Genomic DNA, 26,659 nt, shown 5'->3' with positions numbered 1-26,659 from the left:
GACTTCGACCTGAATTCCGTAGGCTATAAAATAGACTTCCGATTTATCTACTTGCCATTGCTACCATATTGTGCCTTTTTGGACTTCTCCAATCTCAATATGGGGTGATATTTTGATTTTGGTTTCCCCCAAGACCATTTTATAATTGTAAATTTATCATAAAAAAATAAGTGAGATTTTTTTTTCTTTAAATCTCTTATTTCTTTTCTTATTTTCTACAAAAAAAAAAATCATCATTTCTCATTTATTCTTTTTCCTCGAACGAATAATAACAGTAACATTATCACACCATGGAGGGATAATAGTGCCCCGTTCAATTGTAATGTTGGGCCTCGATGACTTAACAAACTATTCTGATTTCTGATTTTTTTTTTTTTTTGATATTTTCATTCCTTTTAATTAGATGATTGTTATTTTCATATGAATGAATAGGATTTCTAGACTTTTATTTGTTAAAACCGGACTTTTGCTCATTATCTATGTAAATGGGAAGCATAAATATAGAGTCATCTATGTTAAAAGCTTGGATAGAAAATGAAAAAACCTACAATTTGATCATAAATAGGAGTGTGCACTATAATATCATCACAAGACATCAACGTGCATTATTCCATGCTCAAATAATTAAATAAACAACACAAGAGAGAGAGAGAGAATTAATAATGCAAAGCGACGACATTAATCTCAACAATGGCAAGAGCCATGGTGAAGTTGAAGAAGTATGTCTGCAAGGTAATAATCCCCCTCGCGAGGCGGAAGACGCCGGTGCCCCCGACGACGGGCAGCTCCCGGTATCGTTCCCCGATAGGGTTACGGCCGAGGACGGCGAGCGTGCTGCCGTTGCACTCGCCGTCCGTGAAGACAAAGGTGAGGCCCATGAGCATGCTCACCTCCTCCAAGGACGACGTGGCGTAGAAGCCCTGCGCGTAGCCCACCCTCTTCGACGAGATCTCCGGCCCCACCGTGAGGGGGTCGTCCGTGATCGTCAGCACCCCGAAGTACGGCGGCTGCTCCGAGAAGACGGGGGCCTTCGCCACCTGCACGGCGGAGAGATTCATGTCGGGATTGCGGGAGTTGTGGTAGTAGAAATGGAGTTTCGTCACCTTCTCTTTTGATTTTTTTAGGTTTGCGAACCAATCTTCCACGCCTTTCGGGGATTGCTCCACGGCTATCGCCATCGATACAATTGAACAAAGGATTAATGTAGTGTTAATTATGGAAAGCTTTCCCATTTTTTGTTTAATTATTGTTAGTGTATGATATGAATATGATCATTGTGCTTCATATTTATAGCCTCCTGTCTTCCGTATATATATAAGAGCTAATTGTTAAAACAGGATCATAATTTTTAATGTTTTTCAAAAGGGATTATAGCCAAAAAATACACGAACTTTGATAAAAATTGCAATTTTCACCTGAACTTTTAAATTGGCCAAAATATACGTGAACTTATATTTTTTGTTGTAAATTTCACCTCGACAGAGTTCAATCATTACAAGTTCAGGTGAAATTTACAACAAAAAATATAAGTTCAGGTATATTTTGGCTAATTTGAAAGTTCAGGTGAAAATTGCAATTTTTATCAAAGTTCGTGTATTTTTTTGGCTATAATCCCTTTTCAAAAATAGAACTATATGTTACGAAATTTGAAAATGAGGACTATAGCTTCCATTTTTAACATTTACGCTCATATTTAACACATCAAAATGAGGACTACCTGAAATAGGAGTGCAAATGTTAAAAATGGAAGTTATATATAGTCATCATTTTCAAATTCCGTAACATATATATAGTCTTCATTTTTAAATTTCGTCTTTTTGAAAAAAAAAACTAAAAATTACGGTCCTATTTTAACAATTAGCTCACTTCCATAATTGCAACTATAACTATTATGGATTAATTTAGCCTTATAAACTATTGTGTAACTTCAGTCATGTTGCCCTAATTTTACTATTTTCTAGCTACCAGAAATTTTAAATTTGGTCCCTGCAATATATATGTTGCAAAGTATATATATATTTCACTTAATCAGCACACATTTATGATATTATTCAATATTCAGGTGAAATGTGGAAAAATAACTAGTTATATTAATTAGTTAATTATTTTTTAATTGCATATTAAAACATAAAACCACGATTATTTAATTAGCCACTTCAAAATGAATGTACACAGAAAAAAAGGCAACAAATAATTGGATGTCTTTATCAAAATTGTAGATCTATCAAGAGCAAGTATTGAAGTCATATTGTTAATCTATTGATTTTTTTTATGTTAAATATTAATAAGAAAATTCTAGGACGACGTAATTTATCAAAATTGTTGGGCTCCTTGAATAAAACTCCTAGGCCTTTAATTATCTGTATCGTTTAGATACGCAAATATGCTCATAAATATATGCGTGGCAGTATTATATGTACCGTATGTAGGGGTGTGCAGTTGGTCAGACCCGGACCTATCTGCCGAGTTTGCTGGACCAAAAATTTTGAGAGAACGAGCCGACCCGGACCGAAAAATATGTGCGGGCCGACCCGGACCGAACCCGAGCAACGGGTCCGGTTCGGTCCGGGTCCGACCCGCCGAGGCCGAAATTTTTTTTCTCCCTATTTCGCACTTAATTTTCATACATAAAACGTAATAAATTCGATACCAACACATATCAATATCATAGTTCCACCATTTGCAATCCACAACTCAATCTTTAGGGTTAAAAAATCTGGATTTTAAATTTTATTAATACTATTTTAAATATTAAATATATAAAAAATAATTAATTTATAAATACATGAGTCAATCTGGGTTCGACGGGTTCGACCGCGTTTTGACCCGGACCGACCCGACAAAAATTCAGTCCAAGAAAATTGACCCGGATCGGACCGAACATAGGTCTTGGATCGATCCGATTCGGACGAGTTCGACGGGTTCGGGTTGGGTCTGCACACCCCTAACCACATGTCACAGGCAAATTGTTTTGGTAAGTTAAAAGGTCCCACATAGAAAAGTGAGCCATACAAAATGTGTCAAGTCTATCGATTATTACCGTCATGCATGTTGAACGTAAATATATATGCAAAATCGATAAGTGTAATCTTTTTTTATCGTTTCGTATTCAATAAATGGATATATTCATCGACGGATAAATTACGAACTCATGAATTCTCTATGAGATTTGTATGAATTTACTGTGAAAATATATAAATTCAATTATTGAAATTTTCACTTTTCATGAAATTTGAAAATAGGATTACTAATTCGTCCAACCAATTAGTGATGAACATGTCGTAAATCTTAATAAATGATTGAAAATTATTCATAGTTTATATTTTAAAATAAAATTTTATTTTAAACCATTCCTACCTACTCACCATTAAATTTTCTGTAAAGGAATTTTATTAAGTTTAGTAGGCTAGCTACAGGTTTTAATACAATTTAATTTAAATAGTAATTATTTGATGTCATCTCGATAGTTGGTTGAAGAAATACAAAAGAGGCAACAAAATCTTGTGATGAATTGAATTGATTGTGTATCCTAATTAAATTACGTACCTAATTACATATGAGCTAGCATTTCTTATTTACAGTAACGATTATTAATATTATAAATTATCCGACAAGGGGATGTTAGAGAATAAATTACTAAGTGGGCTTTTTTTTGAAAAAATAAAAAATAATCCTCAACACAGCCACAACATAAGGCAAAAAGTGTCGCTAATTAACTTGAGATGCTCTTTTTGGTGGTACATCGTCATTTCTCCATAGTTTATTATAGTATCTAAAATACTTTTGCTAAATAATATACTCATGAATCATCTCTTATAAAATAAAGGGTAAATTGCAAAATACTTCAGCACATCGTTTTGTAAATTAAAGTGATAATATTAAAAATTTAAACGATCCAAAACTATATATTTAGTTTGTGCATTATACTTCTGGTGTTAATGGACAAACAAAAGGCGACAATAAGAAAGAGAAAATTAAAGAAAGCTCTAACATTCTGACTTATTATTCTTAATTAATTATCATGATATAATAACATGATGAGGAATTTTATTAGCCATGATCAGCGTATCATACATATAAAGATGATTTGGTGGTTAGTTTTAGACAAACAACGTATTATTATATTCAATATAGATCGTTTAAATTTGTGCCGGATATTAATTATATATAATGCATGATCAGATATACTTTATTAGAGTATTTTGAAAATTGAAATTCGGAGACTTTTTTGGCGAATATTTTCAGATCGAAAATATTGGCTCGTTGTCTTATTTGTTAACAGAGTCGAGAAGCAATAAAAATGGAGACAATGATGATAAATAGCCATTTTGCTAACAAGGTTTTAGAATTGTAAATATATTAAAATGTAAGAGTAGTAGTACGTATGTATGATTAATTTTACCCTAAAACAAAGTGATTTATTTTAAATATGTATAAATAGAGGTTATTAATTTATTATGAGAACTATGTTTGCATTTGATGTATAAAATTATTATATTCGCCTCGAAATTTATTGTTCTCAAAAAAAAAAATGAAATTTTCATTCTTTATGGGATTTGAATTCGGATGCGGCATTCATCCATATATCTACTATAGATTTTGGTAATCCAAGTGCTGAGAATGGTTCTTCATTCTCAAATATCCACCGTATATTCTAACGAAAAATCAATAACGAAATGAAAAAAACAATTAAAAAAACTCGTAGTTGAATAGTTCATCATTTTTTCTTGAGATCCATGGTATGCTACATATCTTTCATATATAAAAGTGAAATTTTATCAATGAAGAAAACTAGTACTTAATTTGTGTGAATTGAAGAAAGAGCAAAGAGTTAGTTAATTATGAACAAGTGTCTAGGCGGAGAATGTACCTATCTCATAGTTCGAGATGCATACGTATGAAATCTCTAAACTAATTTATTCATTTATTCATGTTTAATTATGTATCTATTCGCAATGATAACTTATTGTGCATTATAAATTACAAAATAGGTTGATATGATTGCCAAGGCTGCATAGCTATCTCAGCCAAGTGAGGGCTCCGAGTCACATGCGGTGAACATGAACACGTCATTACTGGATGTTGTGGCATGTGTCGGTCAAGAAGCGAATATTTGGGATTGTATCACAATCTCGTGCGTACACCTCCATATTTGGATCCAACTGAAGAGAAGATATTAGCTCAGAGCCTCAATCATGATGTAGTTAATTTAGTCGAGAAAATGAAGAAGTATGAGGCTCAAATGCAAGCATAGATACTGGCTAAAGAATCTCATATACGAGATGAGGCGCAAGATAAAGAGGCTCATATGCAAGCATACGTGCATGTGCAGTTGCAGGCACAACAAGCTGAGTTCATGAAGATGCTAGTTCAGATGAAGAATCCACCACCCTCCAGATTATGTTTATTTTAAAAACTACTCCTTAATTTGAATTTGGATTGTTAAATATTTAACTTTGATGATTGTTGATTTCTAGATACTCCTAAATTCTATATGTTATAAAAATGTTTAAATTATATTATTCGATTACATTACATGGCACGTGAGAATTGCTAGTAACAAATTAAAATTACAACTTTCTTGAAGACATGAAGGATAACTATATATATATAACATTCAATCTTGGAAGAAGCTTAAATGTCTTCGAAACCAACTTGCTGAATTGCATTTCAAGAATTCATCGACAAATATAATATGAGACAAACTAATCAAATTCATATTACTCTCGATAATAATAAACAAATATTAACATAAATAAAAATACGAGCGCGCTTTGAATTGATGAGGAAAGAAACGAAGGAAACAGCACACACAACACAGGTAAAAAGTTTTCCCTTAGAATTGAGACACACACAACACAAATGAAGTTAATAATGGAAAACGACGGCGTCTGCCTGAATGGAAGCATCCCTGGTGGTAGCGTTGAAGAAGTAGGTCTGAAAGGTGACAACCCCACGCGCCAGCCGGAACGCGCCGGTGCCGCCGACGATGGGCAGCTCGCGGTACTCGTGAAAGATGGCGTTGCTGCCGACGACGGCGAGGCTGCTGCCGTCGCCGAAGGAGAGGGTGAAGTAGTCCACCAGAACCACTTCCTCCAACGACACCGTCGCCGACATTCCCTGCGCGTAACCGATATGGGCGGACGACATCTCCGGCCCCACCGTCAGAGGATCGTCCCTTATCACCGTCAGCCCGAAACTATTAGGCATAGTGGCGTTCGCCTTCGCCACTACCACGGCCGAGGGGGAGGAGGCGCCGCCGCCTAATCGGTGGAAGTAGAAGTGGAGCTTGCTCAGCTTTTCTTGTTTGTTGGATTTAATTAGGGTTTCCACCCACTTCTCCACGGCCTTGGGGTTTTCAAGTGGGGAAGAGCCGGCCATGGCCTTGCATAAAATCGATGACCACAAAATTACGACTATCATTGATTTCTTCATATTTTCTTCTCTTGGTGGCGACGACCTTAATTAATGTTTATGTTACCCTTCTTTAATTCGTCTAATATATAGAGGTGGCATAATATAAGAATTGTATTTATCACAAGAACATGAGAACACTGCATTTAACGTATAAAATTATTGTATAGTAAAATTTCAGTTCCTTATTGAATTCGAACTCGGGTGTTGCATTCATCTCTTAAGGTTATACAAGCGCTGTGAATGGTTTACTATTCTCATTTTAAATAAGGATTTTCATTTGAAGTCCAGGTGTATATCTTATCAAATATAAATCACTTTTAGCCATTAAAACATGAAGATTTACAGTGAATTCATCATTTTTATGAATAAATTCATGATTCAGGATTCGAATTCCAGAGGTGTGGTGAAAATTAAATTTTATTGAACTAATATTTTTTTGTGAATTCATAATGTTTCGTATCAAATTCATAGTGTATATATATATATATAAATATATATTTTGACTAATGATCATCAGAAAAGCTCTCAATCTTTCGAATAGTTTATTATTATACTACACATAAGGTCATGCAGATTCAGAATTTGTCGTTAGGGGGCTAAATTTGTTGAAGTATGGTGTTCGAAAGTATTTGTATGGAGTTCGGGGTCTAGAGCCCTCGAGCCAAACTTTTTTGAGCATTCTGTACAATTATTTTTATGTTCAAGTAGAATTTTAATAGAGTTAGAATTAAAATTCAATCACCTAGTATAATAAATAGTTGTTCACATTCCATTATTCAACAACAAGTATATTGGAAGCATATAAAGACATACTCTATGCTTTTTTTAGAAAAAGGTGTTTCATCTTAAAAAAAAAAAAAAACAAACAAACAAATGTTATTACTAGTTTATAACTTTACTTTAACTTGAGAATTGACTTAAATTCAAGATTGAAAATTAACTAAAAAGAAAAATAGTACAAAAATAATACAAATTTGACAAAATAGTAGTATAACAAATCATTGTAAATTATTCAGCAATTAACGTGGATATTACGATTATTAAAACAATGTTTATATATATATATATATAGATAGATAGATAGATAGATAGATAGATAGATAGATAGAAAAACTTAAAAATTGGGAGAAGGCTTCAACCTCCCTACCATGTTCTTTTTTTCAAAACTTCAACAGTAGAATCACAAAATAAGGCAAAAGTGTCACCGTAGACAAAATAATTAATTTGAGGGCTTAAATTTGTTGGTATTACATTTTTTTAATATGTGTGCTACTTCTATATATAATATGTTTTGTTGTTAATTTATATATTATCGAAACTAGCTTGTTTTGTTACTCTTTTTTATTTTTTTTATTTTTCTGTTTTTTTTTTGTTGTTAATATATGTTATACTATCGTCTAAAACCTATTTCGTATGAAACTTTATTTGATATGTGACTGCTGCTTAATTCTATATATATTTGTGTTTAAGTCGGTTGTTTCGAATCATGATCTCTCTGAAAAAATAAATCTAAAACGTGGATTATGATTTATGAGTTCAGTTGATATATTCATCTCATGAATGATGAGACAGTCTTGCTCAATTTTTTTATATATATATAATCCGATTCATTATTTAATGCTCATTTGATTTAAATAGAAGAATGAAAAGGGAATGGAATCAAATGATGGAATGGTAACAATAAGTCAATAATTATAATTTTATTGAGTGTTTAATTTAACAATAAAAATGAATCACTAGTAAGTGATTCCCTTTCTTTTGTTTCTCCTCTACTTTAAGGAGTAATATATTGGGTGATTGAATTGCCCTCAAATAAAAGTAATGATTAACTCATTACCTAAATTAAACAATAAGTAATAAATTCAATTTATTGAATTTCTTTTCAACCGTCAAATGCATCCAATCAAACATGGGATTTAATTATGATATGTGCTCGTCACTTCTCTTCACTAATCTTTAATAGAACCCCAGAAAACGATTTTATTCGCCACATGTTATTTCTTAATTTTCTATATAATTAATGATTGCGTCTACCTAAAAAAACTAAATGTGCCAATTTTGTTTTAAGTCTTGTCCACAATTAACCGATATCGATTGGAGATAATGCAAAGGTATAATAAACTATGTAACAAAATTCTGTCGAACTTATTATATTTCGAGAAAAAAAAAATCAATATGGAAATGACAAATGACAAACTTAATTAGTTAATCTATATATACGTATGTATATATTTTGTTCGTTTTTAGTTATAATTTAATCAATTATGGTGGTGGTGGGTGGGCGTTAGTTAAAATGATTTCATCACGTAAATTCCTCATGGAATATTGAAGAATTAAATATAAGAAGAGAGAGAGCTGAAGTAATTGAATGTTAAGATATGAAGGAATAAAATCCGGTAGGTGGTAGGTGATTTTCCTTGAGATTTTTGCATTCGGATTCCCTCGTTAAGTTTCCGAGAGAGAATTAAAAAAATGAATTGACAATAAAGTTCAGTTTAATTGGGTAAAGCTTCCTCTTCGATCGTTAGGTTGTGGTTCAAATTATTACGGAAAAAAAATAGAAAAATTTTATTGATTCTTTTTTAAATAAAAAATAAAATAAAATGAATTATATCTTATCTTTCGTTTCTTCATTTCCTTTTCTATTTTTAGTGTAAAATTGACACAAAATCAAATTGAGGTATTATTATGTAGTATATGATAGCGCTGGTTCTCCTATATCACTATATTCACCATGTCCATTATAATCCAAGAAATCAATGAAGGGTGAAATTGTCTTAAACATTCAAGAATCAAGATTTCCTATTTTTGAAGTTGTATATTATTTGTAATTGTAATTCTAATTGTAGGGTCATGTACCCGATGTATATATGGCAATAGCTCCAAATTATTATGCGTACGTAAAGTTAATTAAAATAAGCCGAATATGAAGAAATAGGTCAATATAGCTCAAAGACCGTTCAATGAACTTTGGGGGAATATATACACTTTTTGAAAGATAAAATATAAAATATATCTATATTTTCTAGGGCGAAGGTGCAGATTCCCCCCTGAACTACACCCCCTAGAGCTTTTAGCCCCCCATTCTCGGTCAAGGCGCGTTGACCTCCCCAAAGTCTCGAAAGAAGGGTGCAATTAGGTCCTAGGGTGAAACGGGCGTTTTAACGCCGTTCACTTAATATTTTTTTAAAATTTCTAGTGGGCTCCACCCCCAACCAGCAACAGAACGGACCAGAGCAGATCTGCAGCGGCAGCTCCTTCTTGGCCGTCCGCTGTCGGAAACGCGAGAGAGGGATGAGGGGGAGGCTAGTAGCGGGGGAGGCGCTCCATCCTTGGCCGTCTGCTATCGGAGATGCGAGAGAGAGAGGGAGGACAGATGGGAGGCGGTGGCGAGAGCGGAGGGATGTGAGGGGTACGACGGCTAGCAATTCTCGCCGGAGAAGTGAGCAATGGCGGAGAGAGAGAGAGCGGTGAGAAACAGAGAGAGATGAGCGATGAGAGTGGAGAGAATGGGGAGGGGAATCGATTTTGATGATTGAGTGAGAGAGGGAAGGCCTCGACGCGGCACTGCCTCGGTCCGCCGGTTAACACCCCCGATCTCCCACTAGTCGGCAGTCCAAGAACTAGATCCCCGTAGAACACCTTCAGAAACCTCCTTCGAGTCCTCCACACCTTGGCCTCAAACCTAACCCTAGAAAGCATCCTCAAATTGAAATTCACATTATCATTCTTCCCCCTCTCGCCAGTAATCTCGTCCACCGCCACCTTCTCCAGAAAACTCCCCGCCGCAGTGAATCTCGCCGTCAGAGAGGTCTCGTTCTTCGTGCCTTGATAGAAGGGCGCGACGGTGGTCTCGGAGAGGGAATACGATTGGTAGTAAATCGCGGTCTCAATGTGATCGTAGCCGAGCTTCATCTTCTTGTTAGGGTTTTTGGCGGTCAGCTTGATCTCGGAGGTGAAGGAGATGAGCAAGTCGTTGCTGAGCGTGAAATTGGAGATAGACAAGGAGTCGACTCAAAACTCGGGGAGCTGGGGGCGGAGGATGAGCCAGACGATGAAGGTGACTGTGCCGAAGATGACGATGAGGTCGATCACGAAAGCGAAGATGCGGCGGAGGCAGGTGGCGCGGCGGACGGACTCGGCGTCGTATTGGTAGTTCTGCTGCTGGTTGGGGATGGAGCCCACTAGAAAATTAAAAAAAAAATTAAGTTAACGGCGTGTAACAGCCGTTTAACGCATGGGGCAATCTGCACCCTTCTTCCGAGACTTTGGGGAGGTCAACGCGCCTTGACCGAGAATGGGGGCTAAAAGCTCTAGGGGGTGTAGTTCAGGGGGCAATCTGCACCTTTGCCCTATTTTCTAAAATACTTCATTTGTCCTCCAACTAAATTCCTAAAAAAGAAGGGCGAGCTAGTTTTAAAACGAAAATGTGAAAATGTGAAAAATATGGGTAAAATGGAGTATTGGAGGTGGTGAAAAGGTGTTAAATAAAGATAAATGAAGTATTATTAGTTGACGAGGTATAGTCCAAAAATAGAAAGAAAATTCTTTTAGGGAGCAGACCAAAAAGGAAAGTTAGGAAGTTATTGGGAATGTAGGGAGTATATAATTTTAGTCATTATGGAAATTTTACTCTTATAGCAATTTAACATTAAATTTAATTATAATTTATAAGAATAAAAAAAGTTTCTCCCATCCACTGTGTTTTTCGCCACAACCACATTTCTCAAATCATCCACCACCACCGTCGCCGCCACCTATCCATAAATCCACCACCGCCATCGCCACCAATTCACAGATCCACCAACACCATCATACATACTCGACTAGCATCGAACATCAAGCATTCGAGTGTTGCTCAACATTGAAGCGTTGAGTATCAATATTGAGTAATAGTTAAATTTGGATTGTTGCTTAACACTCGAGCATCGAGTATCAATAGTGTCGAGCATCGACTATCGAGCATCGAGCATCTAATATTGCTTGACACTCTCGAGCATTGAGTGTATCATGCGTCGAGCATCGTGTGTCGAGTACCTTGCAATCGTTCAAATTGAACTATTGTTCAGCACTTGATTGTCGAGCACTAAACTTAACTCAAATCTCAGGCGAGGCGGAGGGGAGAGGCGTTAGATCTGGAGAGAGAGAGAGAGAGAGATGTGAAGGTACGGCGAGGCGAATGGGGAAGGCGGCGGTTTGTTTTCTGATGGGACGAGACGAGACGGAGGGGTAAAACGATAGATCGAGGTTGGATGCGACAACGATGAGGCGGAGTGGGGAGATGGCAAATCTAGAGAGCTAGACAATGTTTGTTTTTTGATGGAGGGAGGCGACAATTTCTATTTGGGGTGTTTTTCTTATAGTTTTTAATTATTTTCTATTATGATTTCATTAATGGTATAAACGTCAAATTTTCTAATAAGTGTGTATTATTTATATATTTTAGTTTGTAAGTGGTTCTTCATTCTCACAATAATCAAGGGTTCTCATTTACACCATTTCTTATATATACTTTCTCTATTCACGAAAATAGATCTTAATTTATCATTTTCGTCTGTCCACGAAAATATGTATCTTAATCACTACAAAAAAAAAAGTGATTACCGGCGGCATTTCCCGTCGGTAAAAAAGGGACGGCCGCCGGCGATTCAATTACCGGCGGCATTACCGGCGGCAGGTTGCCGCCGGTATATATCTCGTCGGAGATGTGAATCCCGGCGGCGAAGCTCAGCCGCCGGAGATTGGCGGCGGCCGCACCGCCGGTGGAGTTTCTCGGGAAGCTCAGGTGATTTCCCGAATGTTTACCGGCGGTCTTTGCCGCCGGTAATCAGCGGCGGCTATATGCAGCCGGTAATCAGCGGCGGTACCATTGCCGCCGGTGATCACCACCACTACACCGATGGTCGTCGATGTTTGGGGATTACCGGCGGCCCTTGCCGCCGCCAATTACCGGCGGGATATTGCCGCCGGTAATTAATTAATTATTTAAATTATTTATTTATTTAAATTATTTATTTTATTTATTTTATTTATTTTATTTATTTTATTTATTTTATTTATTTTATTTATTTTATTTTCGTATTTATACAATATTTCAAACCTTAGGCGAACTTCCCAGTGGGTCACCCATCTTAGTTGTGCTCTAAGTCAAGCACGCTTAACCTTGAAGTTCCTTTTGAATTGTCCCCAGTAGAGAACACTCGTATAATTGATATATCTATTGCCTATTAAATCATTTAAAGGCTATTTCAATATACAATATATATCATATATTCATAACATTTGAATATGAGGAGATTATATCCAAGTAATGTTAATTACGGACCAGTCTCGTGCCGCCCGTATTTTTATGACAAATAAATATTTATTTTTTAATTTTTTTTTTAATTTTTTTTAATTTTTTTAATTTTTTTTTTAATTTTTTTTAAAATTTTTTTAAAATTATTTTTATCAATATAGTTTATTAATCATAAGTATTTTAATTTGATAGTTTTAATGTATTTTTGAATTCATTTGCATATATGTCTTTATTTTTATGTCGAAACAATATATCTATTTATTAATCAATATGTTATTAATTTTTTTTTATCAATCTACGTTATAGAATATAAGTATTTTCATTTTGTAATTATAATATATTTTGAATTCATTTGCATACCTTGAATTCACTCACAATAAATAGAACGATTTGAAAACATAAAACAATTAAATTGTTCAACAAAACACAAATGTTAAACAAAGTTCAAGTGTAATTGTGTTTATTCAGAAACATAACATAAAAAAAAGTTCAACATGATATAGATACATAGAAGTGATCATGCTCAAGGTAGCTGACCCGACCGCCTCAGTATCTCCTCTAACTGACTCATCCGTTGCTCAAGGGCCTCACGTGCTGCTTGTTCGGCCTCACGTGCTGCTTCCTGGGCCGCCCTATCCTCCTCAGCCTTTTGGAGACGCTCCTCCAGTGTGGAGATCCGAGTATCATACATCCGCTGAGACATCTGGGAAGAGCATGTACTGTTGGTAGACCCCCTACTGAACTGGCTCACACCAGCACTTCCAGTGCCGTACAGTCGTGACCTACCGGGACGTACGAGCTCCAAGTAGACCTCATCGAGTCGGTCCTCTCGTCCTGTCTCAGCAGCAACACGATGAATCTCCGCCTAATTCATACATAACAATACACAATTATTATAAAATAAATACATTTTACTATGTATTACTAATATTTGTTCAAACTTAAACATTTACATCAAGGTTGGCATCCTTTTCTGACACAAAAGTTCCATCTGCGTACATGTGTAGGCGGAGGAAAGTGCTGTAGTTAGATGCAGTTGGGGGGACTTCACCATCCACGAGCTGTTCATGCATTTATATAAGAAAAATAAGGTGTGGACATGCCAATTTCCCATACAGTGTGGACATGCCAATTTCCCAGCTGTACCCCACCCAGACAACATAGCGTACGCTGGAAAATCATTAATAGTCCATATTAGAGCTGCCCGCATCTGAAAATTTTGCTGCAACGATATGTCATAAGTGTTCACACCAACCTCCCACAAATATTTCAACTCATGTATCAGTGGCTGTAAGAAAACATCCAACTTCATCTTTGGGTTAGATGGCCCAGGCACGAGGACAGTGAGGAACATGAATTGTTCTTTCATGCACAACCACGGAGGCAAGTTATACGGTGTGACAATGACCGGCCAAGAAGAATATTGACGCCCTGATTGTGCAAATGGGGCAAAACCATCTGTAGAAAGGCCTAATCTCACATTTCTTATCTCCTCGGTGAATCCAGGATATACTGAATTCAAGTGTTTCCATGCCGGAGAGTCTGCTGGGTGGCGCATGATCCCATCTTCTATTGAAGTCGCATGCCATCGCATATTTTCGGCTGTTGCCGCAGATGCAAACAACCTTTGCAGTCGGGGCGTCAAAGGAAAATAGTGCATCTGTTTGGCGGCCACACGTTTCTTTCGGCGGCTTCCAGATGCACGCAAGTTCTCCTTATATCGTGATGCACCACAAAAATTACAACTCTCTAGCTCACTGTCGTCCCCCCAATACAACATGCAGTTATTAACGCAACAATCAATCTTCTCTACTGGCAAACCCAACCCGCGCAGATTTCTCTTCGTACTGTAAAAGCTGTCAGGGCAGTTGTTATCCTTCGGTAAAGCCTTTTGAACCATCTCAGATATCTGATTAAAACATCTCTCTGACATGTGATTTTCAACCTTTATGCTCATCATCTGTGTCATCCAGGATAACTGTGAGTAAGTATCACAGTCTGGGTATAGAGGACTATCGGCTGCGTTCAACATGTCATAAATTTGTTGAGCGTCAGGATTAGGCGGCTCCTCAAGATTTGGAGGATCTTGATAATTACTAGGTCCAGCATGATCATGCACCATCCTTTGGTAATTACTGTATGACCCATCATCCTCATCCATTATAGTATGTTCTGCTGGCATATACACTGGTGCTTCCCCTTGATAACACCAGTTCGTGTAATTGTGGACAAATCCACGCCTAGTAACATGTTCTCTGACTGTAGGTACAGATGCAAAGACTTTATTCTTACACTTCCTACACGGGCACCTAATGTTACCAATTCCATCTGTATACGCTGTTTGATTTATCGCAAACTCGAGGAAACTCTCAAGTCCCGTTTCAAATGCAGCACGATCATTGTATCTCGCGTACATCCACGATCGATTATCACTCATTCTTGCAAATTCTAATTGAGAATAAAAATAAATCAAATACAATAAATTACTTGAATCTAAGAAAATTTCGACAGCATAACCCCACTATCCTAACTACCAAGTGCTCGACTCTACCAGCAACTATAGTGACCATAGTGGTCCTAATTTACTAAACCTATACTAGGTCTACCCGGCCCCCCAATGTCGAAACAATAATAAAATAACATATAAAACAATAAAAAAAATAAAGTAATAAAAGCAAACACAATCATTTGTTGGGAGAAGATCCTTAAGAAATAATCAATTTCTATCCCAAAGGGAGAAGATCCTTAAGAAATTGATTAAATCTATCCCACAATATATAATAACATATCATTTCATCCAAAACAGAAAATCAATTTAAAATTAATCTAATTAACAAATTAATTTCAATTAATCATACTTTAAACATCCTATAAAGTAACTACAGTTAAATCAATTCATAATTAATCTAATTACCAAATTAATTTCAATTAATCATACTTTAAACATCCTATAAAGTATCTAATTACCAAATTAATTTCAATTTATCATACTTTAAACATCCTATAAAGTAATTAGAATTATGTTAATTTTAATCAAACAAATAAATAATAAATAAATAAACAAATAAATAAAAGTCTATTAAAAACGAAAGTGTACCGTAGGAGTTGACGGCGGAACCGTGCGGTGGCAGGAGCGGTGAGACGGCAGGATTGGCCTGCAATTAGGAGGAGAAAGATGAAGAGAGGATGAGAGGGTGAGAGAGAGAGAGAGAGAGAGAGAGAGACAGAGAGAGAGAAGGAAAGGAGGGGCTTACCTTGACGGAGGCGACGGCGGCGACCGGCGACGGCGACAGGCGGCGGCAGGAGGGCAGGGCAGCGGCAGGGCAGGGTGGGGGGGGGGGGGGGGCAGGGGGGCTGGAGGCGCGAGAGGGGGGAGGGATCTGTTCTGGAGGAGAGAGGGTTAGGGCACGATTTTGGGCTTTAAAATTAGCGGCGGCCCATTACCGCCGCTAAAGCCCGACCCGCACTATTTTTACCGGCGGCAAATTACCGCCGCTAATCACCGGCGGCAGATGCCGCCGCTATCTGCTAAATATAATAAAAAAAAATTAAAAAATAAAATTCCCGGCGGCCTTAATATTTACCGGCCGCGTTGCCGCCGGTGATCACCGGCGGTACTTTGCCGCCGGTATCATCGCCATATATTCAAAAAATACGGGTCGGCAGCATTGCCGTCGGAAAGCCGCCGGTGATCGCCGGCGGCGAGACTGCCGCCGGTAAATCCTGCCGGTAAATCGGCGCTTTTTTGTAGTGAATCTTTTTGTGTCATTCATGACCCATTATTTTTTAATATGTGGGGCCATTTCTCTCACTAATTCTCTCTATTCTTTTTTTAAATTTATAAGTCTCTTTTTCTACTCAATAAATAAATAATTACTTTTTTCTTAAAACTCGCTTAGGATCTATTTTCGTGAACGGATGGAGCATACAGAAAAAGATTATATAGATCCTTTTAACTTTTCATAGTAACATAGATCCCTTTAACATGTGAGTAATGTATTCACAAAAGTAGCGATTGTGGTAACCACGAGTGCACGAACGACATCAACTACAAAAAATTGAAAAATTAAAATTATTACTATGAAGCTACATCATTACATGAATTTAGAGTTTCGGAATAAGATGTAATGAGCCTATAAATACTTTTTCTTATTCATGATGCCCTATAAGTAGTTGACAGTTCCTAATTAAGCTGATATACAATTTGCATGCACAAAAATACCACCAAGGAAATAAAAATGACAATTTTTGTAGTATTTTGGACAATAATGATAGTAGCCACGGCAACTTCCAATCCCATAGACCAAAGCCCCAAAGCCGTCGGAAAATGGGCGGAGAGTCTCCGGCGAGAAAAGCTGACGAAGCTCCACTTCTTCTGCCACCACCTCCACGGCGCAACAGCCGTGTCCATCGCCAAAGCCCCCACCACCGACGCCTCGCCGACGCTCTTCGGCTTGCTCGACACGCGGGATGACCCCGTGACGGTGGGGCCGGAGAAGTCGTCGGAGCGCGTGGGGTACGCGCAGGGGATCTCCGCGGCGGCGTCGCTGCAGGAGATCTCCTCCTTCGACCCCTTCACTATTCTCTTCACGAACCGAGAGTTCAACGGCAGCACCCTGGCGGTCATGGGCAGCTGCCCGCTCTCCAGCCCGGCTTGCGAGGCCGCGGTGATCGGCGGCAGCGGTTTTTTCCGGCTGGCGCGTGGGGTCCTCACCACCAAAGCCTACTATCTCAATTTCACAACGGGGGCGGCTAGTGTTGAGATTAACGCTATGCTTCTGCATTACTAATGATCACTTCCATCCATTTTATTATATTATGTGTTTCAACTTTATCTTGATTTGATTGGTCTGTGGTTAAATTTTATGGTTTGCTTGAGTTGTTTGTTTCTTTGGTTGTTTTTAAATTTTTACTACATTCAAATTTTAATTTTTAACCAGCAATGTTTACTTGGTCAGTCATATATAAACTTTGAATAAATTTCGGACACACTTAATCAAGAAAATATTGAGATAATATTTCGATGTTCACGTAATAAATATGTGGACAAAATGTTGGCGAAATTTTAATTCAGGCCGAATTCCAATAATTTTGAAGTTTATGTATTAAAAACATAAATTTGGATAGTTCGTATATTTAGTAATTTACATGCAAGTTAATTAGTCCTTTACTAAACAATTTGGAAACTTCTGATAATGTGTATAACATATTGAAAATATATAGATAATTACAAACATGAATACAAATACTTGTCATTACAAATACAAAGCGTAAAATATAAAACAAAGAAACAGACTGAAAAACTATCCAACGTTGCAAGCAACACGCAATTGGAGCCTTAAAATTCTCCTTTCCTCTCGTCTCCCATTGTTATAAGCAAATGGCCTCCAAAAGTTTGCACATTTGAGAGAAATTTGTTAAGTATTTCCGTATTCCCTTTGCCGAGAAAGAAGATATCAGAGGGCAGAAGGAATGGGGAAGTATACGGAGCTTCTGGATTTAGGCTTCAGGCTTGCTTCCAGATTTCAATCTCACTACCCGCAGACTGCCCGGATGTACTACCACCCTCCATCCCGCCACGACGCCGCACCCGCACCCAACGCCCACGCTGAGGATCTCATCATCATGCCTCACGCTGATACTATCAACTTCATTATTTATACCGTCGTCTCCTAGTCTGTCAATCAGATTACATTTGGATTCATCATTTTTGCTTTACAAATTTTCTCTGTTGATTGTCATACAGATGATGATCCCGCAAAACGTTGTGCGTGTGTGTGAGAGAGGGGGACTATTATATAGCGTCAAAATTCATGAAGTTTGGCCCGATTTGTTTTTCCCATAACCTTAAAATTTCGTGTATAAATTCATAACTGTGGCTCCGATTATTAATTTTCCCTTAATGACGTTTTCTAGCTATTAATTTGATGATGTGTAACGTAATGCTGAGTAGATTAATTAAGGGTAAAACGTGGTCGATTTCCATCTGAATTGAGTCCTCTTCATTTCATTCATCTCTCTCAGTATTGAGTTCTCATTCTTTTGGCCGAGACATGCTGCTTCAACTTGTTCGACTAAAGCCCTGTAGCCCTTTGATTTCCTCTTTCAGACGTGCTATCTCCTGCTCAATGGAACTACATAGGTTCGTGTGGCGTGAAACTTCCTCTCCTTGATCTCCCTCAAGGTAAGGATTTCACTCTCGAGATAAGTTTGCTTCACTCAGGCTTCGATTTTCTTCCCCAACCTTACAAATTTCTCCTTCAAGCCCCTGTTTGCTTGCTTCCAAGTCCTTGAGGGCAGCATCATAGCTCTTTGTTCGTCTCAAGATTGAGAATGTAGGTCTTACATGGCAATGGTTCAGAATCGAAAACGAGAGCTTTGGGGATGAAACTCTTGACGAATCCTAATTTGAAGAGGGACAATGTTTTAATTCTGATTTAATCCCCAAAACAAAAAGAAAACAACGATGCTTAATGAAACAGAGTCATTTTTGTCGCAAGACAACATAGCTTACGTGTATTTTCCAATTGCCATGTAAGCATTATTTTGAGGGGAATTTTCATTTTATGGGAAAATTAAAAATCGAACCCAATGTCATTGATTTATACGCGAAATTTTAAGGTCATGGAAAAAACGAGAATCAAGCCAAACTTCATAGAGTTTGACACTATTTGCCTATATTCATATCTCTGCCCGAATATAATTGACAATAATTTAGTTGGACATTTTTGTTGCAGTTTTGAAGCCCTTCTATTACTAAATCAGAGTCATGATATATCAAGTACATGAAGGGGGCAAGCGAACCCAAAAACACACCAGTTTGTCAAAATCTAACTAGTTTTGTAGTTAACACTACAATAAAACAAAGCCCACATAGCTTCTAGCACAAACCATTTTAACAAAATCTCGAATTCACCAAACTTAACTGGCAACCACGGGGGCGAACTGCACACACCTACCATCACTAGCGTGTTTACTCAGCCTCCGTGTGGGGCTTGCGAGCCAAGAAGAAGTACATAGATGTGAAAATTTCTTTCCTGGAGATTAAGGGTTGTGTCAGGCACCATAGGAGGAAAAACAAAGAGAAGCAAACAGAGATAGGAAATGATGACAATCAAGCTTCCAAATGTAACTAGTGTTTGAGATATTGAGGTGCCAATTAACACGTGCTGCTTTCTTCTCTCACCGTGTAAGAAAATAAAATGAACCACTTTGCATATCCAGATGGGATGGATTGATTAATTTTGAACTTATTTTATCATCTAATCCTGTAAATACTCAATGATATGTTTTATAAATCTGTCTTATCACACTTTTTAGTAAAGGATGGTATTCTTACCTTCCCCCAGCAACAAGTCCTTCTGCAGCCTTCTCTAAGAAAGCCTGAACCCTTTGGCTTCCCTTAGGGGCAACTCCAATTTTTTCCAGAGCAGCCACCTGAACAGACAAATATCAAAGGGAAATTTTCTTCAGAATGACAAGTAATATTGAGCACAAGCTACAAATGCATGACGTGTAGTAACGAAAATCTGACCAAATTTCTTGTACAGAAACGTCCAAGTGATGTTAGGCGGAAAGAGCTGAGAGAGAAGTAGCTTGCATCTATGGGCAAGTACCATGGGACAGGTGAGTCAACTGCAAGATCTTTCTCCCAAACAACCTTTACAACAAAGATGTATTCAATTATCGTTAATTAACTTCTGGGTTAAACCAGTAGACTCACATGGTGCTTCAAAATTTTGCTATTTACCTCAAAACCAGCTTTCTTGACAGCTTCAAGGCACTGGCTTGTCAGCCTTATGTCAGGGAGGCCGTTACCTAATTCGATTTCAGCCTGTACAGAGAGAATTTTAGAATGAACCAAGGGAATTGTGTGGAGCGTAGGTAAGAGGCATTTCTACAAATAATGATCACCTTAATCTGCTGGTGTTCTTTATTACTAGGATCATAAGCATCAGTCATGCACCACTCGTATGCAGCAAAACACTGGCCAGGTTTTAGTACCCTGTATATCTCCTTATAGCAGCCAACCTGGAGGAAGGTAGCAAGTCAAGGAATTCCCTAGTAAGAATAATGGGGTATTCCTATCCAAAAGATTAGCATATCGAGCTCAAACTTAGAAGGGTATCAGTTTACATACTGCGTCCGGGGCATGGCAAGTCGCTTCAATTGCATACACTGCATCATAGCTATTGTCAGGGATTGGCATCTTCATGAAATCTGCCTGTATTGTTAACAAAAATTCTTAGATAAGTATGAAAAAATCAAGATATATATGGAATAAAGATTTAAAGTCCAACTTTACTGACTTTAACAAAGTCACAAGTCCTGTCCAGTCCAGCAATCCGGTTTAGCACCTATGCCATGCAGTGAGATGAAAATTACACCCCAAGAAAACAAAATACAAAAAACAGAAAAAGGCAGCTCTAATTCAGAGATGCCCATAAGAGATTATGATAATATGAGATCATATTCTACATATGACTAAAGTTGTAACTTAGCAGAAAGGTGTGCTCCAACACAAGAACATGGAATCGTAGTAAAGAAACAAATGCAGTTATCCAACAAATAATTATATTTTACTGTCAACTTAGGATTAGACACATACCTTTCCCCTAGATATTTGGTATTCATTATTATTGAGACCTGTGACTGATGTCATGCTGCAAGATGTAAATACAAAGTAAGAGGTTGAGCAGCAGTTAAAACTGACAGAATAAGTAGGGCACCTAACTGAAGTGCAAATAAATCTTGATACTAACAAGCTAACTAGATCTCGAATTTCATTATTGATCATAGAGCAAAACAGAATCACATATATACATGAACATGACAATGATAGTCAGTTAAGCCACTTCTGGCACCACTACATGGATAGAAAACAAAGCACCATGGCTGCATCGGAACTGTTCTCATCGTCTTAATTGCTTGATCTAAACCCAAAGATGTAAGGGAGAAAAAGGGCTTATCAAAATGAAAACAGAGTTTATAAATAGCTAAAAACTGAATGAATTGGTTTCTCATATCACCTAAATCGAGCAATTTCTCTTAATGGTCCACCAATTCCACATCCCACGTCCAAGACCTACAGACAAGGACAAGTCTCCACAATTATTTATAGCAAAGAAATGAAGTCCATTTTAGCTCAGGAAAGAAGCCCAAAACACCTTTTGTCCTGGTTTCAAGCCAAGTTGTAAAGCAAGGAAGTGCTCATGCCGCTTGATGCTCTCTTGAAGAGATTCGCCTTTCCATCTGTGGGACATTACATTAATCATATTTAGTACTCCCTCCGTCCGCCAAAAGTATTCCACAATTACTATATTTGGCGTCCGCAAAAAGTATTCCACTTTCCTTTTTTAAGCCATGGTCCCACCATCCACCTTTATATTTTTATCTTTACAAACACTCTTTATTTACAAAAAACCCATCTCAAATTCAATCTCAACCACACATCTCATAAAGTGGTGGGACCCTTTCTCCACTACATCAACATCATCACACATTTTATTAAACTCCGTGCCCGGCCAAAGTGGAATACTTTTGGCGGACGGAGGGAGTAATTGTTACAAGCTGCAATTCAAAAGAACCTAAACTGTCCTTGAACACATTATAGAGTAACAGAGCATCTTTTGACAGCTTAAAATGACCTGATTCATTGCTGATGGGACAAGAAATTATCAAATTAACAGGATTAAAAGTTATATTTGAGATTTGGCTGCATCTTCCACCAGCAATGGGGTCCAGATCTTGGAACTATTGCCCCAACTGCATACTTAGGACTCACAGGATATACAGAACTAGACAATTCAGTAGTTTCCTTTATACTTCATATTTTTAAGCGATGGTATGGAGTACTGAAGGTTGCTCTTGTTGAGAAAATTATGGTGAATTTATAATCAACAAAAGTAATTATGACACAGCAAATCATTTACCTGGGCGCAAAATGGAATGATTCTCCCCATCCATACTCATAGAAACTTGTGACGAGATCATAGTACTTATTGACCTGGGAAATTAATGGCAAAGTCATTTTTTCAAGTAATAACTTTTAGCTAAAATAAAGTGCTATGACACTTAAAATGTTAAAAACATTAATCGGCATCATAACTAAAGGGGACTAGACTGAATTGTTGACCATCTACACACTCTTCTACAACAGGAATGCACAAAAACTCTTGTCTATGAACCATAAGAACAGCCCCTTTACCACAGAAGATGATAGAAAGAATTTCGGGTGTTATGATACTTTTCAACAAACATAAGAAACTAAAGTATATAGCATCTAACCACGTTGACTAGAACTTTATATATTACAGCTTTTCTTTTGTACTCTCACTAATTTGTTAGTTTGTATGATCTCCAAAGAAATAAATTGATTTGCAAGGTCAACAGCTTAGAAACGTTAAGTCTTTCTTGAGGCTCTTGATTGACACAAGGAGGTCAAAACATAATCTCTCAAAACTAGACCTAATCAAATATAGAGTTGAAACAGATGCAACAGCTTGTGGTCTCTCCACTTCCATAATCATCAATGACACTTTCTAAAAGTCGAGTGATGCCTAAAGTATCAAGCAACCAAAACACTGTAGTAGTAAGCTTTTTAGATCAAGGATGACTGTGAAATTACTAAAACATAAAATAAGTCCTGTAAAAGTGAAAGCCAGCGTGACAGATAAGAAATCTCACCATGTCAGTATAGTTGGCTTTTCTGTCTTCCTGATCACCTCCGTAGCAAACATGATACTTCTCATACCTGATTTGCAAATAAATGAGTAACAATGTGTATAATATAATGATAGTAGAATGACAGAACCCCAAAGATAATGATAGTGGAATGACAGAACCACTTTAAAACCTCTGGTCTACAGGGATAAGAACATTGAATGGAGCATAAATATGATAACAGGTCAGAACAATCTGAAGAACAAGTTCATTAGTCACTCTTTCTAAATAGTTACTATGCATACTAGTTGAAGTCCGTGAACAAATCATGACTTTTATTTCAGGTTAAAAGAACATAGAACTTTTATCACTGAACGCTTCAAAGCATTTTAATAAATTTAGGTAAAAGTGATACAGGAACAATTTCTTAGAATCACAAGAAAAGCTTTCGAGGTAGCAAGCAACACAGTCCATATCATACAGGTTAACTACAACATTCTCGCCTTGAACACGGAGATTAGGCATGTTACTGATTGACTGCTTCGTATTAAATCAAGGGAGACATCTTTAACTCAAGAGCATCTGCAGTGCCAGAAGAAGAAAAGACAAAAAAGAGATACTCGAGTTAATTAACATATTTGTGCAAATTTGACTGCTAGCTCTCCAGTTAACAACACACGTGCACACACACAAAGAGTCCGGTCTCTGATTCGTAAACATCCGATACATATTATACCAAGCAAAGGAACTAAAGTTTCCAATCTCCATTGGCTTCCTCAACAGTTTACTCAATCATATATAAAAACAGTTTTTTTTAATTAGAATAGACACAGCCATCATTTTCACTATTCCATGTATAACAAGAAAACTAGTAAATTCAACACTACAAGGTCGGCCATGAAAATCCAGGCCAAATGGGGCCAGATTACCATCCGTCAAGATGTGATGTTTCACACAATATCAATAATCATATCCACCACACATTCAGATTCATTTTTCTATAAGTTCACTAATAGCTACCAGGTCAACCAATAAAAACAAATGATGAAAAAGACAACATGGCCCGTTTTTCCAATGATGCCAATGCCAATTAAGAGGAGACGACTTGCGTTTGCATAAAATGATAGAAAAGTCACGTATTGAGAATAGGCTCGTAGTGGCTACAGAATTCAATAATGAGACACCATCGCAAGTAATTAACACAGGAACAAATGTGATGCTTCCGAATTACTAACAGAGATGCCCCATTGCAAGTAATTAACAAAGGAAATCATGTGATTCTGCAATGTCACAATTCAAACTTCACCAATCAGCCAAATCCATCTCTCTATCTCCACATACAACACTAGAGAGGAGAGATGAGGGTTTAAAAGGTTACTTGTCCACAGCGGAGAGAACTTCATCTTTCTGAATTTTTCCGCCGACGCCAGATGCCAGATCCAGTGCTCCCGCCTTCGACATGGTCGCCGCTCTGGTTTATGACAATTCCACAGCCTCCGAGAGGGGAATCCTGAAGATCAGAGACAAAAATCGAGACAATGTGAGATATAAGTATAAATCTAACGTGAGCAGAGCAGGAATTGTAGTCACCTCACGCCCAAAGATCCTTTGAGAGAGAGAGAGAGAGTCCAAGATGCTGAAAACTCTAGTGCGATCAGAAAGTGAAACAATAAAAAGGCGAGAGCCAGAAAAATACTTATAAAGTAATTGGAATTTGTATGGCAGAGAGAGAGAGAGAGAGAAAGGTGACAACAAGAAGTGAAGTGTCGCGATTTGGAGCGTAGTGGTATGGACAGTGCCAGTGATTCAGTGTGGTTGCCACGTCAGCGGATCACGTGCGTCTGCTCGCTTCCATCCGCCGGCTATTTCTCGGACCAAATCCTACAAACACTATATTCGGTAAATACGGACGGAGAATTTTGTTTTATTTCATTAATTTGGAATTTTCTTATTAAATGAGATTTTATTAAAAGAAAAAAGCAAAAACCCTTGAGAGCACAAAGAGCAAACTAAGGGCCGAGCCTCATTAAAACCCCTCTAAGGTAAACCCGCGAGGGAAAATCCTTAAAAGGGAAAAAGACTACTCGTTAAAGCGCAAACGTGAAAAAGGAAGCGGGGTTGAGACAACTTCAAAGGTTCCGGCCTAACCATTACCCCTAAGCTGCTCGGCTTCCCATCACAAAAACGACGAACAAAAGACACTAAGCAAACACAAAAACTAAGCAGCACGAAACAAAGAAAAACGACAAGATCCTGCTTGGCAAACAAACAAAACGAAGGAGGAGATAAAACTCCGAGACTCAGCTCATCAATGACGGCATCGGCTGAATCCCACCAAAACTCGACCCCAAGAAAGGGAGTCGAAAACCAAGGAAGTCCGACCAGTTTCGCCCCCGAGCCGAGCTCACCCGGACACGGAAAGGCTCCACTGCCACTCCAACCCCAACAATTCCAGCCCACATCCGACCCGCTACTAGCAACAGGCTGCGCTCGTAGCCAACTCACGGCATCAAACCAGCCAACCTCAGCGGAAGCTCGGCTTCCCATCACTTGCGTACCCTGGCAGCAAACCAAGAAAGGAGATAAAACTCCGAGACTCAGCTCATCAATGACGGCATTGGCTGAGTCCCACCAAAACTCAATCCCAGGAAGATGATTCGAAAACCAAAGGAAATCGACCAGCTTCGCCCCCGAGCCGAGCTCACCCGGATACGGAAAAGTTCCACTGCCACTCCCACCCCAACAACTCCAGCTCATGGCAGACCAGCCACTAACACCAGGCAGCGCCCGAATCCCACCCTCAGCATCAAACTTTCCGCGCCCAGGCCCAGCAGCAACCACAACACCCTCCATGCACCTCCCCTCGACGAGCCTACCAGGTGTTCGATGTAAAGCTCGAACCAAGAAAAACTCAAAACACCTGTTCGCCAAAACAGCCAAAATCCTATCGATCAAAGCAGGATAATTCGGCCCAGTACCAACCCCAGAAATAGCAGGCCCCTCACCCAGACTAATCCCAACAGAAACGATCCGCAGCCTATTATAGCAGAGAAAGAACCCAACCAAAAGCGCACACCAGCTGCTCGCCAAAAAAACAGCAGCCCAAACCGGAGAAACCACCATCCAGCAGCAGAAGTTAGCGACACAGTCTCAGATGACTGTGCGAAGCCATATCCAGACGGACCGCAGTTTTGATCTCTTCAATTTCGTGCGGCCACCACCCCTCAATCCTTTGTTGATTGGCCATAATGTCTGCTACTTTGTTTCCCTCTCTATAAATAT

General features: G+C 38.1%; 5 protein-coding genes and 1 pseudogene across 6 annotated transcripts; 1 reads left to right on the top strand and 5 right to left on the bottom strand.

Annotated features, from left to right (window-relative positions):
- Nucleotides 1–530: 530 nt before the first annotated feature.
- Nucleotides 531–1,281, bottom strand: LOC131022317 (dirigent protein 22-like). The gene has a single exon (XM_057951764.1). The coding sequence runs from the start codon at nucleotides 1,230–1,232 to the stop codon at nucleotides 657–659; it is 576 nt and encodes a 191-aa protein (XP_057807747.1). The 5' UTR covers nucleotides 1,233–1,281; the 3' UTR covers nucleotides 531–656.
- A 4,415-nt stretch (nucleotides 1,282–5,696) lies between these two features.
- LOC131022316 (pterocarpan synthase 1-like) lies at nucleotides 5,697–6,608 on the bottom strand. The gene has a single exon (XM_057951763.1). The coding sequence runs from the start codon at nucleotides 6,433–6,435 to the stop codon at nucleotides 5,869–5,871; it is 567 nt and encodes a 188-aa protein (XP_057807746.1). The 5' UTR covers nucleotides 6,436–6,608; the 3' UTR covers nucleotides 5,697–5,868.
- A 2,964-nt stretch (nucleotides 6,609–9,572) lies between these two features.
- Nucleotides 9,573–11,199, bottom strand: LOC131022880 (NDR1/HIN1-like protein 10; annotated as a pseudogene).
- Nucleotides 11,200–13,092: 1,893 nt separating this feature from the next.
- LOC131022315 (uncharacterized) lies at nucleotides 13,093–13,803 on the bottom strand. The gene is made up of 2 exons (XM_057951762.1): nucleotides 13,669–13,803; nucleotides 13,093–13,580 (listed from the first exon to the last, which is right to left on the bottom strand). The coding sequence occupies exons 1-2, from the start codon at nucleotides 13,786–13,788 to the stop codon at nucleotides 13,239–13,241; spliced, it is 462 nt and encodes a 153-aa protein (XP_057807745.1). The 5' UTR covers nucleotides 13,789–13,803; the 3' UTR covers nucleotides 13,093–13,238.
- A 3,075-nt stretch (nucleotides 13,804–16,878) lies between these two features.
- On the top strand, nucleotides 16,879–17,651 carry LOC131022314 (dirigent protein 21-like). The gene has a single exon (XM_057951761.1). The coding sequence runs from the start codon at nucleotides 16,924–16,926 to the stop codon at nucleotides 17,503–17,505; it is 582 nt and encodes a 193-aa protein (XP_057807744.1). The 5' UTR covers nucleotides 16,879–16,923; the 3' UTR covers nucleotides 17,506–17,651.
- A 1,789-nt stretch (nucleotides 17,652–19,440) lies between these two features.
- LOC131022313 (cycloartenol-C-24-methyltransferase) lies at nucleotides 19,441–25,137 on the bottom strand. 2 transcript variants are annotated; one of them, XM_057951759.1, is made up of 14 exons: nucleotides 24,968–25,137; nucleotides 24,756–24,887; nucleotides 23,402–23,468; nucleotides 22,648–22,721; nucleotides 21,883–21,967; nucleotides 21,745–21,800; nucleotides 21,324–21,378; nucleotides 21,025–21,072; nucleotides 20,856–20,939; nucleotides 20,630–20,746; nucleotides 20,466–20,549; nucleotides 20,250–20,375; nucleotides 20,055–20,152; nucleotides 19,441–19,752 (listed from the first exon to the last, which is right to left on the bottom strand). In XM_057951759.1, the coding sequence occupies exons 2-14, from the start codon at nucleotides 24,836–24,838 to the stop codon at nucleotides 19,689–19,691; spliced, it is 1,041 nt and encodes a 346-aa protein (XP_057807742.1). In that variant the 5' UTR covers nucleotides 24,839–24,887; nucleotides 24,968–25,137; the 3' UTR covers nucleotides 19,441–19,688. The 2 variants fall into 2 exon arrangements, with proteins under 2 accessions (XP_057807742.1, XP_057807743.1); XM_057951760.1 differs by having other exon boundaries at nucleotides 24,756–24,896; nucleotides 24,969–25,071.
- Nucleotides 25,138–26,659: the final 1,522 nt, after the last annotated feature.

The sequence above is a fragment of the Salvia miltiorrhiza genome, chromosome 4, assembly GCF_028751815.1.
Source record: "Salvia miltiorrhiza cultivar Shanhuang (shh) chromosome 4, IMPLAD_Smil_shh, whole genome shotgun sequence".
In the NCBI taxonomy this organism is placed as follows: Eukaryota; Viridiplantae; Streptophyta; class Magnoliopsida; order Lamiales; family Lamiaceae; genus Salvia; species Salvia miltiorrhiza.
The sequence above is the reverse complement of the archived record's forward strand: the minus strand, read 5'-3'. Positions and strand labels throughout refer to the sequence as shown.